This window comes from Cygnus atratus, chromosome 3, assembly GCF_013377495.2.
Source record: "Cygnus atratus isolate AKBS03 ecotype Queensland, Australia chromosome 3, CAtr_DNAZoo_HiC_assembly, whole genome shotgun sequence".
NCBI lineage: Eukaryota > Metazoa > Chordata > Aves > Anseriformes > Anatidae > Cygnus > Cygnus atratus.
The window spans coordinates 110,038,686-110,058,194 of record NC_066364.1 but is presented as its reverse complement, the minus strand read 5'-3'; the positions used below and the strand labels follow the sequence as shown (position 1 = coordinate 110,058,194).

Below are 19,509 nucleotides of genomic sequence, written 5' to 3'. Positions count from 1 at the left end.
ACCTTGTAGTAGACCCAGAGACCTTCCCTGCAACAAAACTAGTGACTATGGCCCAAGAGACTGAGGTGTTGTGGTGCTTAAGGCATGTGCGCTGTACCAGGAACACCTAGCCAATGTCCATGGAGGCATAATGCACTCTGAATGTACTACAGTTCCCTAACTTAGTCTCGGAACTTAATTTATTTCTCAAGGACTTGACTTAGGGAATACCTGTCTGCTTTGTGCAGCAGGGGACAGAAGGGTATTTCCCTAATGTGAATACTTCAGCATAACCTTGAGGTGGTAAAACTTTGTACCAGTATATTATGTCTTTTCTATATACTGTTAATTCCATCCTCTTTTAATTAATACTCTTCTTAATGCAACAGCTTAGTTTCTCTTCGGTTATGCATAAAGGCATCAGAAGGATGAAATGGGGACAGTGAGATCCCACACCAGACTGTTGCTCATGTAGGCACTCTTTCAAACAATTTGGAACTAACCAGCAGCCAAGAGGTTTTGGGCAGTGTGTGATTCTTTGTACAGAGCTAATCAAATCATTAGTGCCTGATGTCTAGCTAAAAGCCACAGGAAAGCTAGCCTATAACACTTCCTATACATGTAAAATTGTTCAGCTTTATCTAAACTCAACTGTTCAGCCTATTCTGTAAATAGTCTCATGTTTGAAAGACCATGTAACATTCCCCTAGTAGTAAATACACCCTGTGATAGTAACAAATATAGCCTAGGTATGTTGTGAGGTATAAACTAAAACTGGTGCAAATAGCCTCTGATTTTTTTGGGGGGGGAACTTTGGCTAACAGCTTTCTTCAACATAGTTGCATCAATGAACAGGCAATTGTAATACATAAAGTATTGTCATGGTTAAGTTGAACTCTTCCACGTGAGACCTTCACAAAATAAAGTGATGTGCTTTCTATTAGAGACGTGCTTGTTGGTATAATTCATTATGTGACTCGCTCCTCCTGGAGAGCAGGAGCTGTAGGAGTAGTGAGTGCTGCTAAGATCAGGAAGCGAACCAGAAGGAGGTGTACTGAGGGTAAAACATCTTCCCTCCAGAGAACTGCACAAATGAACTTAAATGTTGAGATGCCTGCTACATACTATCCAAAACAATGTTAATATATACAGTAATAAAAGCATTGCAAAACCAACTTGGGCTACACCAGTTGTTTGGTGGTTATTTTTTTCCCTAAGTTACAACTTGACAGGGTGGCACTGTTAAATACTCCAGCCAGGTGTCAGGCTCGCATACACAGCAGAGGACCCAACAGGTTTTAAAAAAATCCTGGCTGAAAGGTTCTCACCTGTGAGCTGACTTACTAAATAGCTTCAGCAGCCTGGGCCAGGCCTACAACTGGCACATGGAGACAAAGAGGCAGCAGTGGCGTTTCCTTTCATCAAAGCCGGGGTGACGTTGGCTGGGTAATTCCTGGCTGGTCCTGCTGCAGTAAGACTCCCGGAGTGCCCGCCAGCAGGGGAGCCTGGGGCGGTGAGGCCAGAGCGAGAGCAGTCTCACTGCAGCACTGTCCTGGTGCACGCTGAGCTGGGAATTGGCACCTGCAGCCTCATGACTTAAAAACCTGCTCTTGAAGCTGAGGGGGAGGATAGGGGAGGGTATTAAAAAACAAAACAACAACCCCAAGCCCCCAAACTAAAAGCTAAGAGCTCGAAATAATTTCACTGCGCTTTCCCCCTTCTACTTGCGTGGTGCACAAACGTTATCCGCTCTGTTCATAAGAATGGGAGGAAATGATGTATTCTGTAGGAGAACACAATGATAACCATTTAGTTTAAAGGTTAATTAAAACCAAGTACCAACAGTCTGTAATTGGCTGTAACTTTTTATTTTTTTGGCCACTTACCTTGTTAATTCAGGCCTGCCCTTTTCTATGGCAGAAAGGGTTTGGGAGCCCTTTCCAATGGCTTTGCTAGCACCAATGAGCAGTGCGAGCTGTGAGGGAATGGCTCCATCCTCTTCACACAGGGAAACAGCACTGTGTTCGCAGAACTACTGCAAGGGGCAGCAGCAGTTCACACACAGCTTGCCTGAGTACGCACCTGCTTGTTACTTCATCAGGAGCCACCCACAGCATTGGCTCTTCGCATTTCTGCCTAACACAACATTAAAGAGGCACTGCCGCAGCAGTGGATGGTAATTGTAAGGAAGAGTTCTGTTTGCTCCCAAGAACCAGAAAGAGCTGCTAGTTCTTGGCTTCCGGCAGCTATTTTTGAAGGGTATAAACACAAAATGAGAACACTTCTATTATAATCACACAGCTTTACTTAGGAGTTGCACTGCACACTATGGATTACTCAGATTAAAAAAGCGTGTGCCTGACATTTTGCTAATGTATGGAACAGGCCACTTCAGTAAAAGGGAACGCTACATAAAAAAAAAGGAGAAAAGAACCAGCTGTACATTCCTCACTCACAAAACCCCCAACTTAGTCAGCAATATTAAGTAGAAATACAAGTAGCCAAGTAACTGCACAGCTTGCCTGTCTCAAGCCACAGTAAAAAACAAGTTGAAATCAGCCCGGGCTGGCTAACTCCAGACACAGTGATTCAACGCGTTTTGGCATCTCTGCAGGAGTTGGACGTAGCGGTTTGTTGCGTGCTGCGGTTCTGCTCAGCCATCCTGAGAGCAGCCAACAAAGCCCAGGTCTGATGGAGGCAGCACCTGAAATAAAGCGGAAAGTTTGGGATTGCAGCCACTGCACAGGAACAAAACAAAAACAATGAATGCACACTGTACCTGAATCACCTCCACCTGTCCTCTGTAGCGTGTAGGGTACAGCTATATTCATTAGTCAATTTAAAAACAAAAAAAGCTATGCAATATATTGTTACTCTTCTAAAGTTCTGGAAATATCTTTCCCCTCTGCAAGCCAAAATTTTAAAGTGAGCCAGGGAGAAATTGAAATTCTTGAGCTAACCTCCCTCCTCCCCCAGAACCCAGTTATCTTCCAGCTCCTGAATTCCTACCTCTGGGCATGCAGGAGCAGCTTCCTGCGGCCCTGCACTGGGCTCCTTGCTAGCACCAGCAGTCATTTCGTAAGGACACAGTTTTATAGCAATTCCCAGTTACCGCTCCAATGGCTTAGGGAAATCTGTCCGGATCTACTCCGATGTGACTTCGCCCTCAATCACCACTCAATACAAATGTCCCCTCACCCCTTACTCTCACACTCCTGTCATTCCCTCCCGAAATGCTGTTGTCTCTGCCATTGTAATTGAAGGGAGGTGTTCAAGAAGTCAGCCAACAAGTTTTCTAGCCCATATTTTACACCTGGATTGCCTCGCTTCCCTTTCCCACCATTAAATGAGGAGTACAATTTTTCTGTGAGGAAACAGAAGAGAGCCATCTCACTCTTCCCTGCTGCTCAGTGATTTCGGTAAAGCAGCTGCCTGTGCCTGGGCTGCTGAAATCCCATACCCTGCACCCTGCGTTTAGTGCTTGCCTGCTCGATGCGTCCCTCTGACACGCTGGCAGCGCCCTCACCACACTCTTGTCTCAGCAGCGGGTTCTCCAATGCACTGCTCTGTCCCTGACACACTTGAAGACTAAGGGCATCCCTTTCGAGATCACCCTCAGTTTTCTCTCCTTCCAGGCCTTGCAAACATCAGATTAAAAAAAAAAAGCCTGATTTACAGTGTGCTAATTTAAGTGCTTCTCTTCCTATGCTTCCCTCTCTCCCACCTCCAGGGAAGGGCCGGTTTGCTCCCCTGCTTACCCACTGAGCTGCTGCCTGTCGCGTGCTGTCATCCTGCTCCCTGTCCTCCCCCTGCACAGGATCCACAGCAGCCAGAACCGACTTGTACAAGCGCTCCGCGTGGCTCTCCAGCTCTTCTGACTGCTTCGCAATCAAGCCCAGCGTTTCTTTCAAAGCTGGAAAACAGAAAGGATGGAGGAGGCAGTATTAATGTGACAATTCAGGCTGGAAGAACAAAGAAAAGGGTTCCTGGCAGACACCACTAAGCTGACGGCTGCCCCTTCCAAACTGTGATGCAATGTTACAGGCGCAGCGGGAAGTGACCCAGGAGGCTCCAGCTTAAGGCTGATTACAAAAACAGGGGCTCCCAAAGATGTGCTCAAACAGACGTGGGAAACCTCCTTTAGGACCATGTAAAAAAAAAAAAAAAAAGATCCATCTGGATGCAAACCCAGACCACTAAAAACCCTTTAGTGACTGCAGACACGGGGTTTTGGGGACCCAAAAACCCACAGAGAGCCACGTGTGGCCACACACCGTTTGTGGGCTCCCTTCACCTTTCCAGTGTCCCTACCACCCTGAGCAGTCTGTGCGGTCTTTCCTTTAGAAATACTGGGGGGCCCCAAATTGCTGCTACCAGCTCTGGGATTCACCCACTGCAAGCAGGGCGTAAAAATCACCCTCTCCTGTGCTGGATGAAAGAATTTTCTCCCAGCTGCAGGCTGACAGCAACCCAGGGCCCGGCAGGAGCTGGCCGGGCAGTGGTTAAGATAAAGCCTAAGGCGGCGCCCACAGGAGGCAGAAACACATCCATCACCCACACGAGCAGCAAGCACCCGTGATGGATGGGGTGGCGTGAAGCAAGGTCAAGGCACAGGGCAGCACCAGCACCTCCAGGCAGCAACAGAGGTGTAAACCTCAGCAGCATCAGTCCTTTCCCTAAAATCTGTCTCCGACCTCCCAGAGCTGCTGAATGGCAAACTCTGCCCACCACGTCTCCACCCCTACCCCCGTGGGGCCAGGGATTTTGGGGGCAGATGCCAGTGCCAGCACTGCCAGATGTGCCTGCGAGCAGCCAGGTGGAAGTGCCCGTTCCCCCAATCCCCACCCAAAGGCCCCTCTCACCTGGTGAATTCGATGCCATGCACTCGAGGAGAGCTTCTCCCTGCTGCAGCACGCTCTCTGTCAGACTCTGGTGGTCAGCCACGTCCTTCCTGAACTCCTAGGAGGAGAGGAGCGCTGCTTACAAGTGTTTGGGGCAGCACACACCTGGAAGACCCGCCTGTGCTGCACGGCCACACGCTGCCGGGGGAGTGCTTCTCCCCACGCAGGTCCCAGATTTGGCTCTGCACACCCGCTGCACTCTGCAGCACCTGCCTGGGTGGTGCCTCGCTCCGTGCTGCAGCTCAGGAAGCCCCGAGAGGGCGTGGGGCACCCAGCCTGTGCTCCCAGCGCCAGACGCCAGCTTCAGGTACTTATCTACCCTATGCAGAGACACGTCCCTGCCTCGCTGCTGCTGCACAGACCCAGTCGAGGCCGATGCGAAGCGTTCCTGCCTGCAGCACTGCGTGGAGAGGAAGAAGAGATGAGGGTGAAACCTACCAAGTAACGGCACAGCGCTGCCTTCACGCTCACAGCGTCCGGCGTCGGCGGTATCCAGCTGTCCGTGAGGTCTGCTACATCATACAGCCAGCAAATGAGCTCTTCCAGCTGGCAGCAAAACATCTACTTAACAAATCATAACAAAAGGCATTACTTATCTATTTCTCTAACAAAGAAGAGGCAGCAGCAGGGATACACGACTGAGCAGCCTTTCGGAGAGCACCTGCTCCCTGCTGCTCCCCTTCTGCAGAGCCAGTGGCGTCTGCCATCCCTCCCAGCACACAAACATCCCTAAGCTCAGGTCAACAGAAAAAAGACAAGGAAAAAAAAAAGGCACGAAGGAAATTAACCCCCTAAACATACCCAAAATACCATGTGGAAAGAAGCAAGCGTCGCCATGAAATGGCTGCTATGGAGAGGTGTCAAAAGCCAGCAGCACCCAGGCTGAAGGAGGGGCTTTGCCTCTACCACCTCCCTGCCATAGAAACGCCCTCCTCCTTGTGGCAAACCAGACCCACCGAGTTAATTTGCAGTTTCTTCTCCCTGAGGGTTTGTCTCGTTCAATTAAGTGCTTCCATTTATTTTTAAAGCGTCTTGGTAAGGGATTGTTTTTGTAAGATGCTGTGTAAAACCCTGGGGCCTCTGCTCCCGCTGAAACCAGCCTCCAGCCCCGCTTCTGCTCCTCAGGAGCTGAGTTTTGTTAAAAAGCTGAGCTGCTTCTCCCTGGCTCTGGGGCACGATAACCAGATACACCTGGGAAACTTCCCAGACAAAGCCTGCCTGGCCTTATTATATCTACAGGCAAGACCCAGTCTGGGGAAGGCGAGCGAGCCGGGGCTGAGCTGCAGGGATGGTCACGCCACATCAAAAAGCCTGGAGCGATGGAGCAGGCAGCAAACACAGGTTTCGTGCTGGCCAGGTCCAGCCTGCCCCTGGCTCTTGTATCTTGCAGCTTTGCTGCAGGAAGGAAGGGCTTGGGAAGACAAATCACCACACTTCCGTCAAGCCCAGCCCCACGACGCTGAGCCCTGGGAGAGGCGAGCCTGGAAAGTAAGGCACTAAAATGGGAAGAATTTGTTTGTGCTGCTGCACCCGCCGCTAAGGAGCGTTACAGGGGAAGGTCCAGGGCAGACACACACCTCTGTTCTGCAGTGTGGCTGCACCCTGAAATTCAAGCCCTCCCAAAAAGCTGTGGCTACCTTTAGGTGGACTCAGACCACCAGCGGGGATACCCCAGACACCAGAAATGCTGTGAGGCTGCAAAACCCTTCACTGCCAGAGAGGTTCTTGCTCCATCAAAAGAAATCATCTGCTCCAGTGAGCCGCCCTGCATAAATTACTACCAGCTGCCAGGGACCAAACATCATGCAAAAGGCACTGGGAGGCCAGGAACTAAATATAGGCATGCTGCACACGAGATCTTCCCAGAATATGCTTCAGTTTCTGGTCTTAGCTTACCTTAATGCACTGGGCCAGGGACTCGCCCTGCTGGCCCTTCTCTTTAGGATGCCGCTTAGCACCCAGCTCACTGGGGCACATCCCGTCCAACGCGCCCCTGACATCTGCAGGTAGGTGAAGCCTGCTCAGAGCATCCCTATCGACCTGGCTACACGATCCAGTGTTTTCCCAGCTGGGCTTTTGGGAGCTGTAGGGTTGACACAGCCCAACAAAACCTTCGGTGCTCTCTCTTTGGTGTCTGCTGCATGCTGCTCTGAAAGGAGACCGCTCGGACTTGCTGTCGCCGTAAGGTGGAGGGGTTTGGTGGTCTTGCCTGGATGTCCTTTCAGTTAAGGAAAGTTCGGACAAGATCTGAGACAACCTCTCCAGCTCCCTGAGCCGAGGAGGCAGGGAAAGAAATTCTTCATCACCATCCCACTCTTTCCTCAGGGGGAGCACTTGTGTTGTCGGTAAAAACCTGCTAGTGCTTTTTGCCTGTCCTTTGTAACTTGAAGAGGGGCTCCCTTTCAAATGGCACCAGCTTCTCCCATCCACATCAGGGCGATCAAATGAACTCAGCCCCGCTATCTCCATCCTTAAGTCCTTAGGAAAACCTCTGGAAGGACCCGCTGTGCCATTAGAGGAAGCACTCTTTGTAACAGATGCTTTTGCAGTGGCTGAAGGTTCACAGTATGAGATAGCTCTCACACAGCCTGGTTTTCTAGACACCGGGGTTGAGTATCTCCTCACAGAGGCCCCAAACCCCTGATGTGGATTTTCTCTGCTTCCCTGAGCCTGCCAACCTTGACCGTAGACGCTGGTGGATGTCAGAGTGCCCTCGGGAGAAAGGGAAAAGCTGTCCAAATCTATTCCTGAATCGTGGAAGAAAGGCTCTGGCGCCTTTCCAAACTTGTACCTCGGCCTCAGCGGATAGGTGTAATCCAGTAAGTCCTCATACTCCTTGTTGGGGTTCCAGTGGGGTGACTGACGGTCTGGGGAAGGGGGCAAGGAGTCCGGAATGGCGCACGCCCAGTAATCAGCCTGGTAGGATGACATCTTCCTCACACGCCCCACAGTTATGTGGTCATCCAGCGGAGGAGCAAGCAACTCATGTGCCCGCGGTGCCTTCCCTTCCGTCACGCCTGGCCGACGCCGCAGGTCCCAGGCGGCGGTGGCTGCAGGAGGCACGTCCAAACCAGCTGGCGAGCCCGGGGATTGCTTCACCTCCCGCTGCTCGGAGGCGCTGTTTTCTTCTAAAGAGAGGGTAGAGAAGCTCGATCTGGAGCGGCTCCGCGAAGGGCTGAGGGGAGTCGGCTGAGGCAAGGACTCCAGGGTGGAGGAGAAGGGGGACGGGGGTCTTTGGCTGTACTGGCTGGTAGAGATGTCGTGAGAGACGTCCGCAATGCTGCTCACCTCTGTGGAGCTCTGCGCGTTGGGAGCGCTGGACACGGGCTCCAAGCAGCCCACCATTTTCGTCTGCTTGGACATCCATGGATGAGGGACCCAGGGAGGGGAGAAAAAAGAGAGAGAGAGGCATAAAATGAAGGTAATTCACACGCTTGCTCGGTTTACAACCTCTGCTGTGTTACACGCCTCCTACACCGCTGGGAAACCCCAGCAGAAAGAACCGGGAGAAACATTTCTGACACTTAGGGAATGGTGAATAATACTCGCATTCTGTGCCTGGACAAAAAGCCCCTTCATGCAGCCAGGCTACAGAGATAAAAGCCCAGCCCGGGATCTGCCCGAAGAGGAGGCTCGAACGTGAACCCTGCTCCTTCTGTGGGACTGCACGCAGCTCCTCCGGGCCTGCACGGGATTTGTTTTTACGGAAAGGCATCTCGAGGACTTGGAAGGCTGCGTGAGTCATTTGGCAGCCACAGGCACTGTTACTTAAGGAGCTCCATCTTGAGCAGCTTCCAGCTCCACGGCGGCAACGCAGGAACCAAGGCAACAGCTTGGGCATCGGTGCCCGATCCCTTCCCCGCTGCGGGAGAAGGGAAGCCCCCAGCAGCTGCCTCCTGCCAACACCCCCAGCTCACATTTTTAAGCGCTGATGTTTTTAACTGCTTAAAACCGAAGGGCTTCTCCTTCCTGCTTGGGGTGAGGGTGTTTCTGGCTCACCTCAGCATGGTTTCAAGCACGCAGCAGCTGGCAGGGCAGCAAACGCAGTGTCAGGGGATGTGTACTTTCCTTCTGCGCTACAGAAGGATTTTGTTTGATGTCAGACAAGGTCCCTCACCTCTGGGCCTCTCCTTCCACTTGAAATGAAAGCTCTTTGGGGCAAACACTCCTTCCCTCTTTCACAGGGCCCAGACAAACAAATCCCCACCTTGCCTGGGCCTGACACAGCAGCAGCAGGCAGTACAACCCTCTTACCTGCTGCTCTTCCGAGGAGAGGAAATGGTGGCTGAGGTGAGGATGGGAATCACCGCCACGAGCGGCTCTGGATGTGGGTGCCGAAGGGACCCTGGGAAATCTGGACGTGGGGGCTGAAGACGCTTCTCTGCAGTAGCTCGAGCCTCTCTGGGTGATACCAGCGACCAAGCAACCGTGTCCACTCTTTCCCAGGCTCTCCATCCCTTTCAGGGAGGGTTTGGCTTCCTCTGCCTCTAAGAGCCAGTGCACGCTGTCAGCCAGCTCTGGGCAGTCCGTGTGTATGTCTGTGTAGTCCCACCTTCCATAGCACTTGGCCTTCTGGCTCAGCGAGGCTTCAGAGAGGGATTTTCCCACATCCAAGGCCATCGGCACAGAACTCCTGAGAGGTGCTGCTGCGGCCTGGGCTCTCTGAAACACACAACGCACGGCAGCACCTCATCACCTCCCCTCATCTCCTCACGAAGCAAAGAAGCTGGCTATGTTTAATAGCAAAGACCATAAGCATGTTCTGGAGCAAACCCCCTAAATCATAAAAATCACGTATAGGAACATCAAGTGAACACAGGGAAGAGCAAAGTGGCCTTCCAGTCCGACCAGTGTTTCCTGGTTTCCATGACAAGGCGTGCAGGCACAAACTAATTAAAGCTCTTACCGCTCCGGGAACAAACCTGTGTTTTACACCTCGCTGGCACGGCACAGCTCTGTCCTGAATGAATAGCCAACCTCACCAACAGTTCACTGGGCCCAGATGAGACATCATTAATTAGAACCTAAAGCATGTATTAACGTGGCTGAGCCCTGAAGGGTGCTGAGGTGGAAAGTTGAGTTTTTTTTAAAAGATAAATACAAAAAACTTGAAATGGAAGCCACCCAGAAGTCAAAAGTATATAAAAAAAAGTTAGAGGGGGAGGTAGGAGGCTATAAAACCCAAATCTTGGCACTGCGCTGTGCAACTTCTACCCCAACTCACAAGTGTTCATGAAATCAACTTCTTGTGAAAGTAATTAGTGGAAACACTTGCTCAGCTGATGACACATTTGCAAGCAAGCTGTAGAGCCAAGCCCACTGCATCTCACTGCAGAACCATCAGACAGCTCTCCTGAAGCCTGAGCCCCGGAGCCCTGTAAATATGTGGGGCTCCTTTCTCTCTGGTTTCGGCCTCTGATTCACACACGTACACACGCCAGAGCACGCCTGTCAGCTCAGACAGGTCTGACAAAAGCCATCTCAGGTGACTGGCTTTCAGACCACTCCTAATTTCCACCCACACAGTGACGGTTTGGGAAGCCAAGGAGAGGGCCTACTGCAGGCCGAGCAACACGAGACAACGCGTCGCAGCCTCTCGAGGAGCCATGTGGCCGGGGCACAAGGAGCTGCCCTTGTATTGGGTTTGTTTGCTTTAGCAGCTGCTCCTGACGCTTGGGCAAAGTCCTGAGAGGGTGCTGGGGAGGTGGGATGGGCACCCAGCTCCTGCCGGGGATGGATTCGGGCTCCGCAGGCACTCCACGCACAAGGATGCTCTGCCAGCACCCTCTTGCTGCCCTTGCTGGACCCCCGGTGAGAAGCTGCAACAGGGTAGAAGAGTTGGGTTTTAATAATGCACACCGAGCACTGTTAGGAAACAAAGAATCCCGGCAAAAAGCCAAATTTAAAAAAAAATGTGAAAAATGAGCTTGTTACAGCACACAGCCCACCACTGTAACTAAAGCTTGTGCTGTTTGCATACCCTCGTGATGCAGAAGCAGCTCTGCGTTTCAGACCTCAGTGGCTCAAATTTGCCCCCTCCCAGCACCCTGTAAAGAGGGCAGGGCTCCCCCCAGGCGGGGTGAGGCACTTGGCAGCATCAAATCCCACTGGCAGCCTCTCGAGGTTACGACCTGCAGGGCCTCTGCTCGCCTCCGAGCTCTGATGCAGTGTAGCTCAGAGCAAACATCACCAAAAACAACAACCAGCAATGGGGCAAAGTGCTGATCCTCACTGCACTCGGCGTCTATCTACAGAGGGAAGGAAGAGCGTGCTTCGGCTGGTGTCCTTTAATGCTCACTAAGCCAATAAAATGGTAACGTGAATGATCCATCTTGTCAGCTAGCACACTGCTGCACAGGTCCCCAAACAGGGAGCCTACGAGCTCTCTAATCCCCCCTAGGTGGAAGCTCCCAACAAAGGCTTGCAGAGGACAGAGGCAATTTAAGCTAACAAGCATGTGGCAGGTTTTAAAGCGCTTACTAATTAGGCTAGCTGGGTCTGGGCAGATTCAAGATCATAACTTCAGGCAACAAATACTCCCCCCTCCGGGGAAAGCAGAAGTCATGGGAACAAGCAGCAGTTCAGGCCACAGGATGATCTCTGTCAGCAAAGCCGCGCTCCTGGCTTTCAAAGAAACACAGGCTCGCTACGTTTAGCTAAATCAAGGCGACTGGAAATAGCACACGGGGAATCTTGTTTTGCAAATGTGGGCCAGCGCTGAGCGCCTCTGCTTGCATTTGCCAAGCTAGCAGGAGTCAGAGGTACTCCAAGGAACAAATGACACCTGGTGGGCTCCCTGCAGAGGCAGCCAAGCAGCGAAAGCGGTGCTGCCAAACTCCCCGCGTCCAGGCTTCGCGCTGCTCGGTCACAGGCATGCATCTGGCAAAGCTGCATCTGGCAAAGCTCCTCAGAGCTCCCTGAGCACCAAGGCATCTTCCAGCAACACCAGCGCCGAGCACGAGGAAAACATGGACTGGTTTTGCTGGTGCTCATCCAGCTGCAGCTGGGCCAGCGACAGAACAAAAAGAGGCCAGCCAAGGGAGCACCAAGAGCAAATTCAACTTTAAAAAAAGGAGGAAAGAAAGAGGGTGAAATTATTATTATTGCTTTTTAAAATCATCTTTTTTCTCCCATTTTTTCCCTGGGACCCTGGCCTCTCACTATAAAGGGATGGCAGCAAGAGGTCACTTCAAGCAGCGACACGCTGCGAGGAAGAAGCGTTTTGGAGCTTTCTGCCACTTAAAGTAAGGAAAGGCAGGCACAGTCCTGGTGACAGTGCTCTGCAGAGCACGAGGCCCCGTGCAGCTGCCTGAGCCTGCGACCACCAGGGTGAGTTCTGCATGCTCTGAGTGTGATTTCAGTGCAGGCTGAAGAAGATGGGGCTGGCGGCTGTGCTGCTGCAAACGGCAGGGGGTTGCGTGGCTTTTCTGGAGCCCTGTGCCCACCTGTCCCCTCCCCGCTTGTTTCAGCCTCCCTTGCTCCCCATTTGCCTGCACAGCACAGCCCAGGCTACAAAGGTCACCCCTGTCAGGTGTGCTCAGGCCAAGCAGCAGGCAGGAACGGGCTGCAGGTGGGTTTGCAGCAGGGGGTAGAGAGAAGCTGGTCCCTAGCACGAGGGCTCAGGAGCAGAGCTCTGTCCTCAGCACTGAACAGAGAGGGCAGAAACCTTAAAGCCACCAATTCAAACAATACTTGGAAGTGGGGAGCAAGGCAATACTCACACCCTCCATCAGCGCCTTTGTTGTGAGCTGGTTTTATGACCTGCCTCCCCGACGAGCAAGGTGCTCCCACAGGCAGAGCCAACGTGCTTCTATAGCACGAGGGCAGCGGGACGACGTGCTGGGGCTCCAGGGGAGACCGGATCCCTGACGTGACCCGCAGCAGGCACTGTAGCTGCTCCTGTGTTATCTTCCTCCTTCCTGAATGCTGACGGCCTTGGGGAACATGATCGCCGTGCAAGTGCTAGGCTGCTATATTCAGCGTGGCAGCAGCTGCGGTGGCGGGCAGATAACGCCTGGACTCTCCCAACCCTCCACCCCGGGCTGTTCCTCTAGCCATCACCTGGATTCATTCGCTTATTTGTCACGGTCACTCAGGTCACTATCACGTACAGTCCTATGCATTATCATTTTATCCTAAAATTGATAATTTTGTGCTCTTTTTACCCCCCCGAAAAAATTGGATATCCAGGTAAAACGGCATGGTAATTGCAAGGAAAGTAATTAATAAACCTACCCCTTTTACATATTATGCAAGTGTATCATAAAAAGATACATGTGCTTATCTATCTTGCTTAGCAATAGGTAAATTTGTGATGCTAACAGCAACAGCATCCCAAAACACTCACAAGCTCACAAATCCACCTCTGTTCTCTGTTGCACCAGCACAGCACACGCAGTTTCTTCAAGTATTCGGTACAGTTTTGATGACGGTGGTCTTCTGGATCCCAAGAGGCAGCACGCTATTGTTTGGCAGTCCTAACTGGTTTCCAGCCAGCTACTTTGCTTTCAGAACTAATTTCCATGTTTTGTTTGAACAAGTCACGCACAGAAGTCCTGGCGAATCGAATGCCAAAAGGTCAAGTCCAACTTACAGGTGATTTAAATGCCCAGAAAATCCTCTGAGATATATTTGTGTGCTTGGCTTTGAAAGCCAGGGTCTGTGCACCAGGGAGAAGTGACACTTGCAGTTGGATTCCTGCTGTTCTAACCCAAACGGCCTAACGTGCAAAAATAACAGCCAGGCTGACAAATTTTAAGGTACCACGTATTAAATCCCAGTATCCCTTTCAGAGCCTAACAGCCTGCCTGTCCCCTGTCCTACCTCGCACTCACCCTTTTTGGTGCTTTCCTTCCCGACAAAAAGCAGGCGACTGAGCAGGGGACATCACTGGTGATCAGGATGTGAGCGGACGTCCCAGCAGCTCGCTCCCTTCTTGCTGGCATGTTTCACATGCTCGCAGTGCCTTCCCTGTGCCGTCATTAAGCAGCAGGCAGGCATTTATGGCTGGATCTCCGAGAAGCTAACACAAACCCAACCGTTTGGGATGTAGGCTCAGTCCCTGACTTCACGGCTTAAGAAATGCTCTTCCCTTCTCTATGCAATTCTCTCTCATCATTAATATGTATTTACAGTACATCACGCTGTTCACATGAACATAATCCTTTCAATTAAACCCTCCCCGGGGGCTTGAAGTTACCACAGTAAGATGTATTCACATCCCCTGCAGCCGGCACACAAGCAGGAAGCCGCTCTTTCTGTACATTCAGAAGTGATCCAGATTTTCAATTCCATCCAAATCCTATCAGCCAGCAGGGCTCGAGAAACCCACAGGTTAGGACACAAATGCCTTTACAACCAGTGAATTAAAATTAGAAAAAACAGACAAGAAAGAAAAGCTTAGCAAGGTATCAAAGCATACTTCATAGGTTTAAATTTCATGTGCGTTAATTAACGACCAACCTTGGCACACCTCTTTATTTTAAAGAGATGCTGTACATTGCTATTTCTACCAGATTTAGTGGCTTAAGTCTCGCGTCAGTCAGCCCAATAATAACAGATACCTACAGCCCACACACTCAGGGCAGCTGGACAATAAGTCGTATTTAAAAACAGACTGAAAATGCAGTTTCTGTAAATTTTCAAACACTCCTCCTACTACTACTAATGCACTAAGCTACAATTCCCAAGAGCACCTAGACAGTAAGGTTTCTCACCATTTTCCAATACTAGTAACACTGAAGTTTATGTTGCCGGTGGCCAGGACGCACCAAGATCGAGCCCCATGACGGGATGCGAGCCCCAGCCCTTGGCCAGGACAAAGAGAACCTCGACACAGCCACAAAGTGACGTACTGCCACGGCTTTAGGCACAGCGGAGACTTTCCACTGGCCTTAAAACCCCAGGAAAGCAGCCAGAAATCCTCACTACAGCGGAGCCCTCAGTTGTCTCACCAGCAATGGAGCAGCACAGAAACAGCACTCATGGCCATTTCTCAGATAAAACAATGAATGAAAACAAAAAGCTTTTTATTCACCTCAACAGGGGCAAGTCCAGAAGGAGTAACGGGATCTCTTCGGAAAGCGATCCCTCGACTTTTTCCCATTGTCAAGAGGAAGCTGCCTGCCAAAAAGTTGCCACAAAACTCGGTGGAAAACAAGGGCTCTGCCCCAACCCGCTGCGTTCCACCGCCATCGCTCGGCCCACGGGCTGCAACAAAAGCGGTGACGCGGCCAGAGCTTCCGTCCCGGGGTCCTGCTCAGCTTGGCACTTCTTTTTGTTTGGGGATCACACGCACTCCCGGGCACTTCTTTTTGTTTGGGGATCACACGCACTCCCGGGCACTTCTTTTTGCTGTTTTGGGATCACACCCACACCAGCATTGCTTTTTGGGCCTGCAGGATTTTTTTTTTTTCATTGCTATTTTTCTTTTTCTGGCATGCTTTTCTCCCGAAAAGCCCTTCTGCGGCTAAAAAAAAAAAAAAAAAAAGGCTCGAAATCGTACTTCAACCCCACCAAAAAAGGAGAAGACCAGCAGGACCCACCGAAGCATGCCCTATTAACGCAGCAACCACAGCTGCAACACCGCTACCTCTAACGGAGAGGGGCCAAAACAGCAGAAGCCGCCCGCTTCTCCCCACGGACACTCCCCGGGCTCACGGAGCCCCCGGATCCCCCCCAGCAGCTCCCCAGGACCCCCCCGAGCCCCGCACCCCCGGGCCCGAGCCCGGGCCCGGCCCGCACCTACCGAGCAGCGGCCCCAGCACCCCCGCTCTCCCCCGGCCCCGGCACCGCGCCCCTTTCCCCTGCGTCTTAGCCAATGGGAGCGCGGGGCGCCGCGTCACAATGGGAGCGCGGCGAGCTGCCGGCCAATAGGAGCGGGGCGTGCGCCCCCCTCCCCTACCGGAGGACCCCCCCCCCCCCCTTTTCTTTTTTCAGGGCTGCTTCGGAGGGGCTGGGAGGCTGCGGCAGGGCAGGGCCCGGCGCTCCTGGGACGGGTTCGTGGGGGGTTCACGCAAAAAAGAGCCATGTCCCCCGTGAAGGGGAAGCCCCTTAAAACGTAGCGTGTTGCCCCAGGGAGCCGGCTGCCTGCCGTGCTGATTTCAGCCAAGTGGAAAGGGTGAAGCGAAGGCAGCTGGGTGCTGGTTTGCATGGAGCTCGCCTGGTTGAAGCTTTGTGTGCCTCCAAAGCTGCCAGACCTTCTTTCATCCGTATCACGCTGCCAAAGCCAGCCAAGCTCCTACCCCAGGTCACTCACGGTTGGCGAACACCGATGCGGACATTTTCCTGTTGGTCTGAGAGCTCAGGACCTGAGCTTCCCAGCGAGAAGTCTCTGCAACGAAGAGGAAGGATTTAATCCGTTCTGCGGGTGCTGGCACTTCAGGAGCAATTCCCGTACCTACGACACAAAGCAGTGCTTGCTTGCAATGATCAAACATGAAAGTGCTGTACTTCTGTCCTCTGGAAAGTTGGGATCGAAGTCTCCATTTTGTTTGTGGGGTTTTCACCACTTCGGTCTGTAATCTCTTCCAATTTGAGTGGTCTCACACTACAAGCCAGGCAGTTAATGCTCAGCGAGGAAACCCAAGGCCTGGGCGTGCACCACATACTCTTGCAGAGCATTCGCACTGGCTTCAGCATCAAGTTTCAGTCTAACAACGCAAATGTTTGGGGGAGACATCAGCAAACGCAGGGCTTGGGCCTGACCTATGTGTTCCCAGAGCATTGCTAGGGATATTAATAGTGCTGCAGGGGAAAGAAAGAACTGTTGGAGCCGCTTTGCCACCTTTTGGCCAGTAATATGGCATCCTCTATGTGTGGGGGTTCCCTGCGTTTGGAAAAATATTCCGTTTCTGGTGCCGGGCCTTAAAGAGCCACAGAGTTAATGTTACGTGTAACCCATCAGTTCACCTGCCTGTCTCGCAGCGGTACCATCCGCGTGGGAAGGAGCTGACACAAGTCTTCCTTGCTTCTGTTGGCTATGTGGAAGTGACTGACCTTATCCCCCTCCTGTGTAAAAATGGCTCAGGCACTGAGTTTCAACATACCTGTGTTGCAACCTGGCAGCGCTGCATTCCTCGCTCCTTAAGGACGGGCAAGCTCTGTGACCCATGCTGGTGGGCAGGAGCCATCCGGGCACAGGGCACAGAACTGCTCTGACCCCTCTCTGTGAGGTGCTAGCAGCCCAGCTGTGGTGATGTGCTCATGCGTTTTGCTATTAGCCCCGGTGTTAGCACTCGGATGCCTTTGGATGTGCCAGCCCATTCGGGCAAAAGGAGAGGTCAGGCTCTGTTTGCTTGTCACTGCAAGGAGACAGCACAGCCCCCTTTTGTATTATTAAAGTTCCTTTCAGAAGGTTTCACCTAGGCCTTCCTTGCTTTAATTTATGCTCACCCTTTCTTTAGTCCTTCAGCCCCAGCCTGAGCTATGCTGTGGGTGTACCTTCTGCCAGACCTGTTCCTAAATTGATCGGTCTCACAGGACTGGGGAAGATCCTTTTCTTCCTGGGGTTAACAACCCTTTTTACCCACCAATGTCTGGATTTCCATGTCGTGGACCATTCCCCTTGTTCTCTTGATTCACTCTCCTTGGGACACGCTTCTTTGAAGCTCAACACCTAAACCTGGTCCAAAACTCTAGCACAGGCCTGGTTATGATAAGGCAAATCTAGTGTGGTTCTCCAGGCTGTGTTCCTGTTTACACATCCTGGTATGCTACCTGATTATTCACATAGCAGGGCACTTGACTCATGCTTCAAACTGCCCGTAACTTCCTGATCCGGCTCCTTAATCCACCGCTTCCCGACAGTATTTGTGCAGTTAATTATTCTCATCTAGATTAATTCTTCGGATCCTCTGTTTTCCAGACCCTCTGCCAATTTTTCTGATGTTGCTCTGCATTTCAGCCCTGCCCTCTTCCCTGTACCTTTTCTTCCAGGTGAGACCTGCAGATTTCCTGTTCCAAAATGGTTGTCGTTAATCAAATACTTACAGCCATATGGTAGGCACGTGGGGAATCCAGTCCTTCAGCTGCACATTTACTCTAGTAACATCTGAGTAAGCAGGTTCACTTCAGCCATGTTGCTTTAGCTTCTTTTTAGTTATAAAAAGCTCACCAAAAGCCTAGAAACCTTCCCTTACCTATATATTGAGATCACGTAAAACATTTAGATAAAAGTCACTACTGCAGTGTTACTAAGGCTTTCCAAAAAAAAGGTAGCTGCTCCTTCTCCTTCCTAATTTTGCAGAAACACCAGAAAATATGACTTAAGGGAGCTCAAAGCAGCTCACAAATAAAACATACAAGGCAGGATTAATGAATAATTGAGGAAAAACAGAGTGATACCTATTTTAGTGTCAACATTGAAGTACAGGGAAATTAAACTCACTGTTAGCAGCTGGACAACTTCGGTTCTTTACCACTTAGTTGCTCAGCTGGACAGAGTGGAAGGATTTAGCCCAAGAAAAAGGCCAAGTAGAAACTGCACTTCTCCTTTTTGGCCACACGATGTACCCATCACACCATAAACATCCTGGCTTAACTGCTAGCAACACGCAATCCAGCCCCAAAGGCAGGTGTTTCCAGTTTCCACATTCTCCCAAAGCATCTCCTTACCTCTGTCCAGGCCGAGGCAGCGTTGTCATTCCTCCAGAACACCCAGGCAGTGCAGATGAAGGCTCGGTGCTGTTGTGCAGATGGGGATGAATGGGACAGAGTTGTTCTAGGGACAGAAATGCTCTGACTTTCCTCTTGTCAGATGAAGGTGATGCATTGCTGTTGAATAAATATGAGCCAAGTGGTCAGGACGTGGTGGCAGCTTTCAGTCAAAATAAATTATAATGGCAATGAATAATTGGGACTAATTTGACTTTTTAATTGTGAGATTTTAACACTGCTTTCGATGGGGAACTTGAGGGATTTCTTTTTCATTCTAATTCCAGGGTTGTATTGGTCCTTTGTCATTTGTTTGTTGTCCTGAGCAGAACTCAGAGACTCTTCAAAACCGGAGTTGTGATCTGCACGAACCAATCATCAGCACAGAGGTTTGTAAAAGAAATAGAAGGTTTGGTATAAATTTAAAATTAGTTAATGTAAGCATCACAATAGCAAAGCAGTGGCTTGAAGAATGATGCCATCATAACAAATGATGCCATGCCTAGCAAAAGGTTTGGCCTTTGTTGTTTTTGCCAAGCTCAGAAGGCCTGCGCACAACTAAGACCGTAGCACAGTCAACTTGTTCAAAGAAGACCCTGCTCTCTGATAATAGGAGGATGGCATCAGGGTCGCAGCATACCACATCTCCTATTCCTTCTCTTGGCAGCCTAGCAGGAAGAGAGACTGCAGCACAGGACCATCAAAAAACAACAATTCTTAAAGATTATTAAAGAACTCTCCAAAAACTAGGAGATTTAGTGAAGATTTGACAGCCACCATCCCATTTTGCTTATGTTGCACTCAGGTGATTTGGACCAGACCAATTGGACACAAATTTTGTGGCTTGCGAGCGTGAATAAATGAAATCTATAAAAAATGAGTGTGAGTGGGTAAAATCAGCTTACATGCAAATTCTTTAAATAAATACCATATTCCCCTTCTGTAAGATCTTATTCTGAGTTTGGCTACACTGGTT

The 19,509-nt window shown here is 51.0% G+C and overlaps 1 protein-coding gene across 4 annotated transcripts; it reads right to left on the bottom strand.

The window, feature by feature from the left end:
• Window positions 1-2,261: 2,261 nt before the first annotated feature.
• CEP68 (centrosomal protein 68) lies at window positions 2,262-15,681 on the bottom strand. Of its 4 annotated transcripts, none has more exons than XM_035553000.2 (8): window positions 15,628-15,677; window positions 12,602-15,348; window positions 9,135-9,542; window positions 6,777-8,231; window positions 5,319-5,441; window positions 4,842-4,938; window positions 3,738-3,892; window positions 2,262-2,683 (listed from the first exon to the last, which is right to left on the bottom strand). In XM_035553000.2, exons 2-8 carry the CDS (start codon window positions 12,608-12,610, stop codon window positions 2,633-2,635), a joined length of 2,298 nt encoding a protein of 765 aa, XP_035408893.1. In that variant the 5' UTR covers window positions 12,611-15,348; window positions 15,628-15,677; the 3' UTR covers window positions 2,262-2,632. The 4 variants fall into 4 exon arrangements, with proteins under 4 accessions (XP_035408893.1, XP_035408891.1, XP_050565734.1 ...); XM_035552998.2 differs by having other exon boundaries at window positions 14,917-15,348; XM_050709777.1 differs by lacking the exon at window positions 12,602-15,348 and having other exon boundaries at window positions 15,628-15,681.
• Window positions 15,682-19,509: the final 3,828 nt, after the last annotated feature.

Excerpts from the sequence above, each read along its gene's own strand:
- CEP68 (XM_035552998.2), bottom strand. The coding sequence starts at position 14,985 with ATGGGAAAAAGTCGAGGGATCGCTTTCCGAAGAGATCCCGTTACTCCT. Across the intron at positions 8,232-9,134 it reads TCTCCTCGGAAGAGCAGCAG|ACGAAAATGGTGGGCTGCTT; the intron begins GTAAGAGGGTTG and ends ATGTCCAAGCAG. Across the intron at positions 5,442-6,776 it reads CCCTGGCCCAGTGCATTAAG|ATGTTTTGCTGCCAGCTGGA; the intron begins GTAAGCTAAGAC and ends TTTGTTAAGTAG.